Here is a 12843-nt window from a genome sequence, read left to right on the forward strand (position 1 = left end):
TATTTTACATTAGTCTTATGGCACACCACAAAACAAAAATATTAGAAAAAGAAGGGATGCACCGCGACGGATACCAGTAGTCTGTGATATTGCACCCAGGTTAGAGGTGGAATTCATTGTGGAAAAAGTTTCGAAATGATTGATCTTGATGAAGTTATTGCGCTATTGAAACACCTGGAAACTTTTTAAAATTGTGAACAAAGGCATGTCTCCTTTATGGTTAAATTCATTAACCTACTTTAAGTCCACCAGGTCTGGAGTCAATCAGATAAAAATGTGGCAAAATTAAGGTCATCAGTAATATAAACGCACTCTCGTTTTATTAAGCACTGCAGAAACTGAAGTGTTACTAGAATTATTCTATTAGTATGTGCCTGCAGAGTAATTTTGCTGTCCTTCTTTGTGCTCATATTCTTTTTGTTAAACTACATGCTTCCATACAGAAGCTTTACATGTCCTCAAGGAGGCGCTGTGCCCCTAATGAGATTGAATAAGTGGCTTTTCCTGCTAAAAATTCCAATCCAAACACCCTCTGGGTGGAATGATAACAATGTGAGCAGAAGCTACGGTATGCTCCCCCTACCCCCCGCTCCTCCACCTCCCTCTTCAGGATGCCTTTTGTGTTTTCTTTAATAGCCAAAAAGAGGCTGTTCCTCTGGACCTCATGAAACCTCGCTGCCCTGCAGACGTTAACTGCGCTGGCCCACGTTGACCCCTCACAACCTCGGGGAAAGGCTCAACTATCTGCCGGGCTGTCCATTAGGGATCCCGAACCAGCAACCAGCTGAGCTTCTAGCCCGGTTCGACCCTTCTCCTCCCCTCTTTTCTCCCATTAGAACAAAATCACAACACTCCAGAGGGCTGCAGCCTCAAGGCTTCTGTTGGTTTATTCCAATGTAGTACACTAGAAGAGGAAAGTGATTGTAGTCCTGTGTGTGTGTGTGTGTGTGTGCGTGTGGGTGTGTGGGTGTGTGTGTGTGCGTGTGCGTGTGTCGCGGTGTGTGCGTGTCAAGTCCCACCTTCTTGTTGGGATTTTATCCTGAGGTTGTTTTTCTTATCAGTTCAACTCTTCAGGGAGGCCGTCTGCTAGATTCCTGTGAACTGCAGTCGTTCTCTGACAAGATATATAATGTTTTAAGAGACTTTCCTGTAGTTGATTCTCTCTTTCTAGTTGCGTCTTTGTAAATCATTGTAAGACCAAAAAGAATGAAGCACTGTTGCAGATGGATTCAGCACCCCGGACAGCGCATTTACTACTCATCTCTCTCACATTACATCTCGTCTTGCGTTGGTTGAAGCAGAAGCACCATTGTAGCCTTGTTAGCCAGTGTAGCCTGTTTTATATTTTATAATTTAAATGGACCTTTGACCAGCATATATATATATATGTATATATATATTTTTTTTTTGTAAAAAAGGCAATGGTGGCAGCACAGTAATAGTGGTTAGCACATCTGCTTCACAGTTGCAAGGTTGGGGGTTTGAATCCGGGCTCAAGTCTTCCTGTGTGGAGTTTTTGTTAGTATTATTAATCATGAAATTAGGTCGCATCTTGCGCTTGTATTAAGCTCATCAGACTGTGCAGGTGTACCTACTTAAGTGTTTGGAAAGTGGGTACTTAATTGTGTGTTTGAATATGTACCAATGTTTCTCTCCTTTTCCCTTAAATATAAAACCTGCACATGGACAGGGAAAAGTAAAAACAGACAGTGGCTGTGTGAACTGGCTAGAGTGTGATAATCAGCAGACAGATAGCAGATGACAGCAGCCACTGGTTATTGATGACTTTCATAATTAAAATGCCTCGCGTGTGAGGCCGGATGAGCAGGGAGGGGTCACCCAAAAGAACAAAAGGAGGAAAAATCACACAAGTGATAAATGGTCTTTCACCTTTAAGGCTGATAGAAGACCCACTGCGATCTGCGTGAACATTGCTTTTCCTGCCCCTTGAATGGGAGAATTCAAAGAGGAGCTTTTGTGCTTTGATATTGCATCACACTGATTATGCGTGCATGCCTGAGCGTGAGTGTGGATCAAAAAAGGCAGAGACTTACCCAGAAAGGTCACATGCTGGATACACTGAAGTGATCATTGGAAGGAATGATTGCTATAAGCTGCTGGTGTTGTTGATGACAATAATTGAAGGTAGAGTAGTGACTTTATTTTTTGCAGTGGAACCTCTAAGATGTAACGCAATGGAAATGTAAGTGTGAATATATATATGCGGGGTGTGGCCTGCCTCTTGCCCATGTTCTGCTGGGATAGACTTCAGTTTACTTTGTGGAAAATGGCAAGATGGATATTATGAAAATGTACTTTTGAATTGCTTGTGATTATGGTTCCGTCAAAATTTGTCTTGGCATTATGTGCCCAATCACGGCTCTGCTTGCCAACGTCACATGACCAAACTCAGTAAACAGGTTTGTAATGTGACTCTAACTCTGTTTATATTCTTCTCACTTTCTTTTCACTCCTTGTTGAGGCAAAAAGTCCCCCAAAAAAGCCAAAGAACATGTGGCTCTATAGACAATTTCTGCCCATAAATCTTTAATTAGGGTTAAATTTAAAGGGTCCACTGTGCAGTATATACAGCATCTTTTGTTTTGTAAGTGTCTCTTTTGTTTCTGCTTAGCCTGGTCTCCCCAGGAAAAACACTGCATGTGAGGAGCGGATGAAAGCCGAGCAGACTTGAGTGGAAGATCAGACAGCAGAAGCGTCCTGGTGCTTGCGCGCTCCCCTGCAGGCTGTGTGCACAAGAAAGCTGCCAGCCCGGGAGCGCCGCTTGCCGTCTGCGTGGATGAGAGCGCAAAAGACGGCGGCGGCGGCGGCGGCGTGTTGTGAGGGAATTCCTGCACTTTGCTGCCATTGTGAGCGACGCGCCTCTGTGTGTGTGTATGTGTGTGTGTGTGTGTCTGTGTGTATGGGTGTGCGCTCATCCCAACCAGCTCAGCGGTGCCCTTCAACGCTGCCGTGACATCACGCATTCCCGTGCCTTGTGATTGGCCGTGCGGTGGAGGGAAGGGCGCGCTTGGTACCAACAGTGGGAAACGAGGAGGGAGGGGCTGAGGTGTTGAGAGTGAGAGAAAGATTGATGGTGAGGCAAGCCGGCACCGCACTGCACTCACACACACACACTTTTTTCGACACTCCTGAGCTGCTTAGCAGGCAGGAAAAACACTCTTACTGCAGGACAGGGGGACATTAAGCAAAAGAATCAGCCTCAAAGCAACTGTTTTAAAGGAGCTCCTGGCTCCCGGAAGAGTTGGCAGCAAGGGCAGGAGCAAGGGCAAAGTGTAGCACCGCTTCATTTTTGGGGCGGATGTCCTCCCGATTACCCCATGAGAGGCGCAGCCCGGGGTACGGCATGGCGAGGCGAGTGGAGGGCGACACATCCCCGAAAAAGAACATACCATTCAACCTTGTGACAGGCTTCTACCTCTACCTCCGTGGTGAGTGTAAGCTGCTCTGAGTGTGTGTGGGGGTGTGTGTGTGTGTGTGTGGCACTGCAGTGTCCAGTTAAGTCCAGAAGTATGTGGACAATTAGTTGCACAAAACCGCTGTCATTCCTCGATATGAAGTGCTATGTTTTTTTTTTTTAAACTGCTTAAATTTGTGGGGGTGCTAATCACAATCTTGATTTCTTTATTTATTCAAATTCACTGTGTTGGCAAAATCCTAAAAAAACAGCACCACTGTCCAAATACTTATGAAACTGTCTGAGTGAGTGTTTGTTGGTCAATGTGGGTCTTAAGTCTTCCCTGTGGGGAAGATATTTGTTCAGCTGTGGGGTGGGTTCACATACATTTAAGTGGGGGGGTACAGCAGGAGTGCCATCTGTAAGGACTTACAAGATGGCAGGGTGGCAGGTTCGAGGCCCACCGTGGGCTACGCAGATGTTACTTAGGAGTGGATGCTGGAGAGATGCCAGTGTGCAGTGTGGACACTGTTGGAGGTACCCTCAAGCAAGGCATTGAACCAGTCAAAGTACATTATTAGTAAGCCATGTCACTCTCATGTGTAACGCAGCAGATCGGATTGCGCACCGGCATGTTGAAAAAATGGACATCATAAGAGATTTAAGAAACAAATTAAAATGGCTTTTAATCAGAAATTTGATTGGCTTTTATCAGACAGTGAAATCTGACATTTCAGATTTGTCATAATCAGAGCTGGGCATCGCCTATTTCCCCGTCTGCATATTTAATCGACCCACGTGGTCCCAGTCGGTCCGAGTCAGCCAAACGACGTAGAGAACGGACTTAACCTGTACCACTTCACACGCAGGTGCCGCACTCCTGACACGTGGCCGAGTAAGGAAAAATAAAATAGTGTTGTGTACCTTGTGGTTCCAAAGACGCAATGACATATACCCTATATTGTTTTTATTTCAACGATCATCACGCCGTGCGTGTCTGATGTTTTTGATTGATATTTTTTCTTTGTTTGCTGGCATGTCTGCTTGCGCGGCGCCTGCTTGTGACGTGAAGATTACGTTCTCGAGACCGATTGACTGTCGGGGACGGAGCGGGACTACGTGGTGGAATAAATATGCAGGATGGAACGCATTGGCGGTTAGGCGATGCCCAACTCTGGTCATAATGGGCTTAAACTCAATTCAAGAAAATGCCTTTGATATTTCTGCATTTGTTTAGCCATGGGGTTAACCAGTTTGTGTACAACATGTCCAGCGTGAGTTTGTATCGCCACTTCCTTCAATTTGCGTTTACGCTTTGTTACCACAGCAACCACAGCCGCCAGTACAACAAAGCAGACCTTAATGATATTTCATTAAGATAAGAGGCAGGCCGCCGTTGATGAGACTAATGATACAGACCGATGTCGCCTGAGAAGCTAATCAAGTGTGTTGAAATGCCGCTCGCTCGCGGGCTGGCTTGCTGAGGTTGCCTTTTCCCCCCTTTGTACATATTGAATGGATGCCAGTAGGAGCTCAAAGTCACCTCGTCCCACAGGCTGACTGCACCGCACACACGGGTACCAATGTTCCCCCGTCATGTGTGTTCTTTCTTTAAGGTGGCCGAAATCATTCTCATTTCCTCTCCGATATTACCACATATCAATATTTGATCAGATCAAAAGAGAAAACCATCCAGAAGGGACCTGCTCACTCGCTCGTTTAAATGTGCCCATCTGCATTATGAATGACAAATCACACATACACGCACACACACACTTGACTGCCCACTGTACTCAGTGACCCACTAACCAACTTGAGTTTAATCAAATCGTCAGAGTATTCATTAAAGTAAAGGAACTCCCTGTCCTCTTTCGCTGATGGCGTCTCCAGGATATTGCAGTGTGGCGTGTGCAAGGAACGTTGTCACACGTGTCAGCAACTCAAACATCATTAGACTTGCGTCGTCTGCAACTCTGACTTTGTGTTCATGTACAGTAGGTTTGCATACGCATAAACTATACTGTAGGTATTTACATGTATACGTTGGACGGATGACCTAACCTCTGAGCTCAACAATACTGAGCAAGGTGCTGATATATTGGCCAACCCTGCTGCGGTTTAGCGAGCGTGTTAGCTTGCAGTATAGCCAATATAATATTTAATTTCCCCAGAAGTATCTTTGTTATGTGGGGTAATACACAACAACACAGAGCGAGGCGCTTGCGTATTGGGCGACGCTGCTGCAGTCCCCGCCGGATTCTCGGCGGTTGCATGCCCATTTCGCGTTGAGGAGCCGGCATTGATGGCTGCAGCTGCCCGTTCCCGCACCAGCTGCAAGTCCCTGTTCCCGTGCCGACGACTCGGCAGCTGCAGCCCCCTGCACCGACTCCTCGGCAGATGCAGGCCTCCATTCCCGTCTCTGCGGCTCGCGCCCTACAGCCTCCCTCCGTTCCCTGTCTCGACGATGCCATCGCAGCAGCCGCCCTCCATCCCATCCCTTGAGGGGCGTGGGGTACTGTCATGTTAGGTCTGTTTCAGTTTTGGGTTTTTGGCACTCCGAAAGCTGCAGCCGTCCGCACCGGATTCTCGTCAGCTTGCAGTTCACTTCCGCGCCGGTTTCTCGTTGGTTGCGGGTCACTTCCATGCCCGTTTCTCGTCGGCTTGCAGTTCACTTCCGCGCCGGCTTCTCGTCGGTTTCGAGTTACTTCCTCGCCGGATTTTCGTCAGTTGCAGGTCACTTCCGCACCGGATTCTCGTTGGTTGCAGGCCACTTCCGCGGCGGATTCTCGTCGGCGTCATGCCCCGTTCGCACCGGCTCCTCTGTAGCTGGGGCCCCCATTCCAGCTCCCCGGCAGATGCAGCCCCCCTGCGCTGACTCTTCGGCAGATGCAGCCCCCCAAGCTGACTCCTCGGCAGATGCAACTTGCCGGTCCTGCGTTGGTTCCTCATCAGTTGCAAATCCGCATTCCTGTGCCGGCTCCTCAGCAGCTGCAGCCCCCTGCACTGACTCCACGACAGACGCAGCCCTCCATGCTGACTCCTCGGCAGATGCACTTCCCTGTTCCGTCGCTGGCTCCTCGGCAGCTGCATGTCTCCGTTCCCGTGCCTGCTCCTCGCCAGCATCATGTTCTCGGTCCCGTTGGCCGCCTTCGCCTCCAGTCTGGCCATCGGGATGACCTCCCGACGGCCTTTGGTTGGCGGCATCTGATTCCACCTCCTGGGCCCCTTCCCCTCACCCTGTCTTTTTTTTTTTTTTTTTTTTTTTTTTTTTTTATGTTTTAGGGACATCTGGGTGCCATCCCACTGTCATGTTAGGTCTGTTTTGGTTTTTTGGCACTTCGAAAGCTGCAGCCTTCTGCGCCGGATTCTTGTCGGTTGCTGGTTACTTCTGCACCGGATTCTAGTCGGTTGCAGGTCACTTCCGCACCAGATTCGCGTCGGTTGGAGACCACTTTCGCACCGGATTCTCGTCGCCGTCATGCCCCTTTCGCGCCGGCTCCTCTGCAGCTGCGACGTCCATTCCAGCTCCCCGGCAGGTGCAGCCCCCCCAAGCTGACTCCTCGGCAGATGCAGCCCCCCAAGCTGACTCCTCGGCAGATGCAACTCCCCGTTCCCGCGCTGGTTCCTCTGCAGTTGCAGATCCGCGTTCCTGCGCCGGTTCCTCGGCAGTTGCAGATCCGCGTCCCTGCGCCGGTTCCTCGGCAGTTGCAGATCCGCGTTCCAGTGCCGCCTCCTCGGTAGCTGCAGCCCCCTGTGCTGACTCCATGGCAGACGCAGCCCCTGATGCTGACTACTCGGCAGATGCAGCTCCCTGTTCTGTCGCCGGCTCCTCGGCAGCTGCATGTCCCCGTTCCCGTGCCTGCTCCTCGCCAGCATCATGTGCCCGCTCCCGTCGGCCGCCTTCGCCTCCAGTCTGGCCATCAGGATGACCTCCCGACGGCAGTTGGTTGGCGGCCTGGGCCACTTCCGCCCACCCTGTCTTTTTTAAAAAAAATGTAAAATGTTTTTACGGACATCTGGACGCCATCCCCTGAGAGGGGCGGCGTACTATCATGTTAGGTCTGTTTCGGTTTTGTTTTTTGGCACTTGTTTTGGGCGCCGGATTCTCGTCGGCTTGCAGTTCACTTCCACGCCGGTTTCTCGTCGGTTGCTGGTTATTTCCGCGCCGGATTCTCGTCGGTTGGAGGTCACTTCCGCACCGGATTTTCGTCGGTTCCATTCCCCTTTTTCGCCGGCTCCTCTGCAGCTGCGGCCCCCATTCCAGCTCCTCGGAAGCTACAAGTCCCCGTTCCCGTGCCGGCTCCTCGCCAGCTGCAGCCCCCTGCGCTGACTCCTCGGCAGATGAAGCCCCCTGCGCTGACTCCTCGGCAGATGAAGCCCCCTGCGCTGACTCCTTGGCAGATGCAGCCCCCCATGCTGACTCCTCGGCAGATGAAGTCCCCCAACCTGGCTCCTTGGTAGATGCACATCCCCGTTCCTGCACCGGCTCCTCGGCAGCTGCAGCTCCCTGCGCTGACTCCTTGGCAGATGCAGCCCCCCTGCGCTGACTCTTTGGCAGATGAAGTCCCCCAACCTGGCTCCTTGGTAGATGCAGATCCCCGTTCCTGCACCGGCTCTTTGCCAGCTGCAAGTCACCGTTCCCATGCCGGCTCCTCAGCAGCTACAAGTCCGCCCCGGTTTCTCGTCGGTTGCTGGTTACTTCCGCACCGGATTCTCGTCGGTTGCAGGTCACCTCTGCACCGGATTCTCGTCGGTTGGAAGGCCACTTCCGCGGCTGATTATCGTCGGCCTCATGCCCTTTTCGCGCCGGCTCCGCTGCAGCTGCGGCCCTCATTCCAGCTCCCCGGCAGATGCAGTCCCCCTGTGCTGACTCCTCGGCAGATGCAGCCCCCCAAGCTTACTCCTCGGCAGATGCAGCCCCCCAAGCTGACTCCTCGGCAGATGCAACTCCCCATTCCCGCGCCGGTTCCTCGGCAGTTTGCAGATCGGCACTCTGCAGATCAGCACGCTCCTCGGAAGCTACAAGTCCCCGTTCTCGTGCCGGCTCCTCGCCAGCTGCAGCCCCCTGCGCTGACTCCGCGGCAGACGCAGCCCCCCATGCTGACACCTCGGCAGATGCAGCTCCCTTTTCCGTCGCTAGCTCCTCGGCAGCTGCAAGTTCCCGTTCCCATGCCTGCTCCTCGCCAGCTGCATGTCCCCGGTCCTGTTAGCCGCCTTCGCCTCCAGTCTGGTCATCAGGATGAGCTCCCGACGGCATTGGCGGCATTTGATTCCATCTCCTGGCCCCCTTCTGCCCATCCTGTCTTTTTTTTAAAACGTTTTTACGGACATCTGGGCGCCATCCCTTGAGGGGGGTGGGGTACTGTCATGTTAGGTCTGTTTCCTTTTTTTTTTTTTTTTTTGGGCACTCCGAAAGCTGCAGCCTTCTGCGCCGGATTCTCGTTGGCATGCAGTTCACTTCCGCGCTGGTTTCTCGTCGGTTGCAGGTTATTTCCGCGCACGATTCTCGTCGGTTGCAGGTCACTTCCGCACCGGATTCTCGACGGTTGCAGGCCACTTCTGCACCGGATTTTCGTCGGTTTCATTCCCCCTTCGCGCCGGCTCTTCTGTAGCTGCGGCCCTCATTCCAGCTCCTTGGCAACTGCAAGTCTCCGTTCCCGTGCCGGCTCCTCGCCAGCTGCAGCCCCCTGCGCTGACTCCTCGGCAGATGAAGCCCTCTGCGCTGACTATTTGGCAGATGCAGCCCCCCATGCCGTCCAGATGCAGCCCCCTGCGCTGACTCCTCGGCAGATGAAGCCCGCCAACCTGACTCCTCGGCAGATTCAACTTCCCGTTCCCGCGCCGGTTCCTCGACAGCTGCAGATCTCCGTTCCTGCACCGGCTCTTTGGCAGCTGCAAGTCACCGTTCCCATGACGGCTCCTCGGCAGCTGCAAGTCCCCGCTTCTGTGCCTCCTCCTCACCAGCTGCAGGTCCCCGGTCTGGCCCCGGTGGCCCGAGCGCAACGGCCGCCTTCGCCTCCAGTCTGGCCATCGGGATGACCTCCCGACGGCCTTTGGTTGGCGGCCTCAGATCCCACCTCCTGGCCCCCTTCCGCCCACCCTGACTTCGATTTTTTTCTGTTTTTATGGACATCTGCGAGCTATCCCTCGAGGGGGTGGGGTACTATCATGTTAGGTCTGTTTCGGTATTGGGTTTTTGGCACTCCGAAACTGCAGCCTTCCGCGGAGGATTTTCGTCGGTTGCAGGTCACTTCCGCATCGGATTCTCGTCAGCTTGCAGTTCACTTCCGCGCTGGTTTCTCGTCAGTTGCTGGATACTTCTGCACCGGATTCTCGTCGGTTGCAGGTCACCTCTGCACCGGATTCTTGTTGCGCGCCTGATTCTCGGCGGCGTCATGCCCCTTTCGCGCCGGCTCCTCTGCAGCTGTGGCCCCCATTCCAGCTCCCCGGCAGGTGCAGTCCCCCTCCACTGACTCCTCGTCAGATGCAGCCCCCCAAGCTGACTCCTCGGCAGATGCAACTCCCTGTTCCCGCGCCGGTTCCTCGGCAGTTTGCAGATCCGCGTTCCTGCGCCGGCTCCTCGGCAGCTGCAGCCCCCTGCACTGACTCCACGGCAGACGCAGCCCCCCATGCAGACACCTCGGCAGATGCAGCTCCCTTTTCCGTCGCTGGCTCCTCGGCAGCTGCAAGTTCCCGTTCCTGTGCCTGCTCCTCGCCAGCCCTGTTTTTCTTTTGGTTGTTTTCTGTTTTTGAGGACGTATGGGAGCTGTCCCTTGAGGGGGGTTACTGTCATGTTTGGTCTGTTTAAAAAAAAAAAAAAAAAAAGTTTATGGTTGGTCTGGTTTTTTGATTCATGTTTTTCTCAGAGAAGTGTTTTCAAACTCCCATTTAAATGTCTAGTTTGTGGCTGCTTTAATATGAATGTGTGATTTGACACTACAGCTAGAGTAGCTCTCCCGCCAACAATTGTATTCCTATCTTCTTTTTATTTATGACCGATGGTGATACTGTGGCTTCTGATTTACAGACGAGCAGGAGTCTGTGCAAAAGAGGACGTTCACCAAATGGATCAATTCCCACTTGGCTAAGGTAAGATTGTGTTTGATTCCCACTGCCAGCAGCACTGCCTGCATTGTTGCCACTCCACCCCACTGTCTACTTATTCCTTCTCTCAATCCAACTTCCCATTCTTTTCTGCGCGTCGTGCGCTCACTGACATTTGCTCCATTTTCAAAACACATTGCTGAGCCGGTCATGGGACCCGCGTGCCAGGCAGCTAAGGCGACACACACAAACAGACAGACACACTAACACTCACCTCTTATTGTTTTCTTTCTTTCACTCTCAGTTAGCAGCAAGGAAGGCTTTACACACTCTAATTACCACTTTCACATTACAGCAATTAACACAGTAGACTTCTTTGTTCCTGGAAGCGAACATCCGTCATTTAAGTGTTGATAACCTACCGGTTCGCCTTACCAATTTAGATGATTCTGGATAAGAGTTTCTAGCTTAATAAGCTCAGACAAACTGTTTTGACTCTCACTCAGCATCTGCACCTGATGAGGTTGCATACTAAGGGTGTTTTATTACAGGGTGTAATTGTTTTATCATACAACATTTAACCACGTGGGGCTTGAGTAGCAGGACAGAAATGTGTAGACAAGGTAAATATGTCACACTGCAACACAATTAAGTATTCTTTCCTATTGGACTCAGGCAGCTGTGGAGACCTTGCGCCGTGGCGACGTGATGCAGAAAATTCATTTGAAAAGCGCCCCCTGGGGAATAAACCTTGACGTAATATGAAATCTCACGGCTTGGGATCACGCCAGCGGAAAATTATCCGCAGCCAAAAATATAGAAGCTGCTTGAATTTTTAATGGCACAAAATGTAAACACATGGTTTATTTATTGTGTATAGATTTGGCTATTCTTGACTAGAGCCATGGTCTCATGGACTTTTCTAAGTGATAAGCACGGCGTGTGTTACTTGACAGTTTAGAAACAAACATACCCTCTAGTTACCCATAATGCATAATCAATAGACACAGCAATAGGCATACCTGCACAATTGGTATTTTCCTAGACGAGCGCAGGTAGAGGTGGGCATTTGCGCCATTGCGGGATGGAACACAGCCAACTCCCAGCCAATCAAAGCGGCTCTCCTCATTCTCTTTAAATTCAGTGCACGAGAGAGGCGCACATGTCGATGCGGAGATCGGGCGTGCAATGTACATTTGAATGCGAGAAGATCACTTGCGGATGATGTGAAGCTGGCCGCTGTGGATGGACACAGAGACCGCCCGATCGTGCGTCCGTGTGTGACAATGCAGAGCTCAGAATCTCCCTTACCTGCACCTCGATCGAATCCAGCAAAATCACGTTCAGCCACAATTTAGACCTACTTTTAGCTTGTCTAAAATCTCAAATCTTCTTTCCTCAGATCATATTTATTGTTTACTCCTGTCAAGTCATAACGACTGTTTTGACCCATATGACAATAAGTGTCTCCATCTTTAAATTTTGTCATAAAAAAAATCTTAATTTCATGACTTTTTTTATGCCCAGTGTATCTAATACATTTACCTTCATGTAGCTAAGCTACGTAAATCCTTCCAAGTGGATGTGTCATGCTAGCCATTGCACTTCTATTACGATTTCTGACCAAAAAGTATCTCACAAGGCGTCTACTGTACTAATGTTGTGGCTGCTATCAATCATAGATCCCTCCAAAGCATATATCTCCCTCTCTGGTTGATTACCCAGGTTGCTCCCTCCCGGTGTTGCCATGGATATACTGAGTGGTCATGTGAAATGTCATTATTCCCAAAAAAAACTGAAAAAAAAAAAAATGACGTGCAGCAAGAGAAGGTGAATGGAGGTCTTCTAATAAGGACATGCATTCCCCCCTAGTTCCTGGAAACACCATTTCGTTGTAAGAGGATTTTTGAAGAGAAGAAAAGTATGCGCAATGAGAGAGACAGAGGAGCTTTAACAGTTGGTTTAACTCTGCTCTCCGAGGGATAGATCATGCCCTTGGCTATGCAGATGATTAGGCCACTACCAGTTATCACAGGTCTCTAATTCAACGCCTAAAGCTATGTGATTAATCGTTAGGTGAGTTGAGACATTGCTTTGAGGGGGCGGAGGCTACTGGGATTTCCTTTTTACCAACTCTCCCCTTCCCCCTCACTTTTTTACCCCTCAACTCCACAGGTATAACAAAAGACACCTCAGTGTGCGAGAACCACAAATTCACAAAGATGATTAATGAGTCTTATTACACTTAGCAGATCACCAGATTAAATTCAGACACTCATATAGTAGGTCATATTATAAAGTACATGTGCACTCTCTCATGAGAGCTAAGTACAAAATAGTAATACAGAGGTTTTTTTTTTTAAAACATTGAATAATTTCCATTT

At 50.4% G+C, this 12843-nt stretch overlaps 1 protein-coding gene across 3 annotated transcripts in view; it reads left to right on the plus strand.

Annotated features, from left to right (window-relative positions):
- The window catches only part of syne1a (spectrin repeat containing, nuclear envelope 1a), a 125073-nt gene that overhangs the window by 19556 nt on the left and 92674 nt on the right, over positions 1-12843 (plus strand). For all 3 annotated transcript variants that reach the window (XM_086019600.1, XM_086019601.1, XM_086019602.1), the window contains exons 7-8: positions 2633-3449; positions 10443-10504. In XM_086019600.1, coding sequence (XP_085875726.1) covers positions 3320-3449; positions 10443-10504 — 192 coding nt within the window. In that variant the 5' untranslated portion in view covers positions 2633-3319. The remainder of the gene's footprint in view (positions 1-2632; positions 3450-10442; positions 10505-12843) is intronic.

Source organism: Filicampus tigris, chromosome 20 (assembly GCF_054856515.1).
Source record: "Filicampus tigris isolate MCC_2025a chromosome 20, RoL_Ftig_1.0, whole genome shotgun sequence".
NCBI lineage: Eukaryota > Metazoa > Chordata > Actinopteri > Syngnathiformes > Syngnathidae > Filicampus > Filicampus tigris.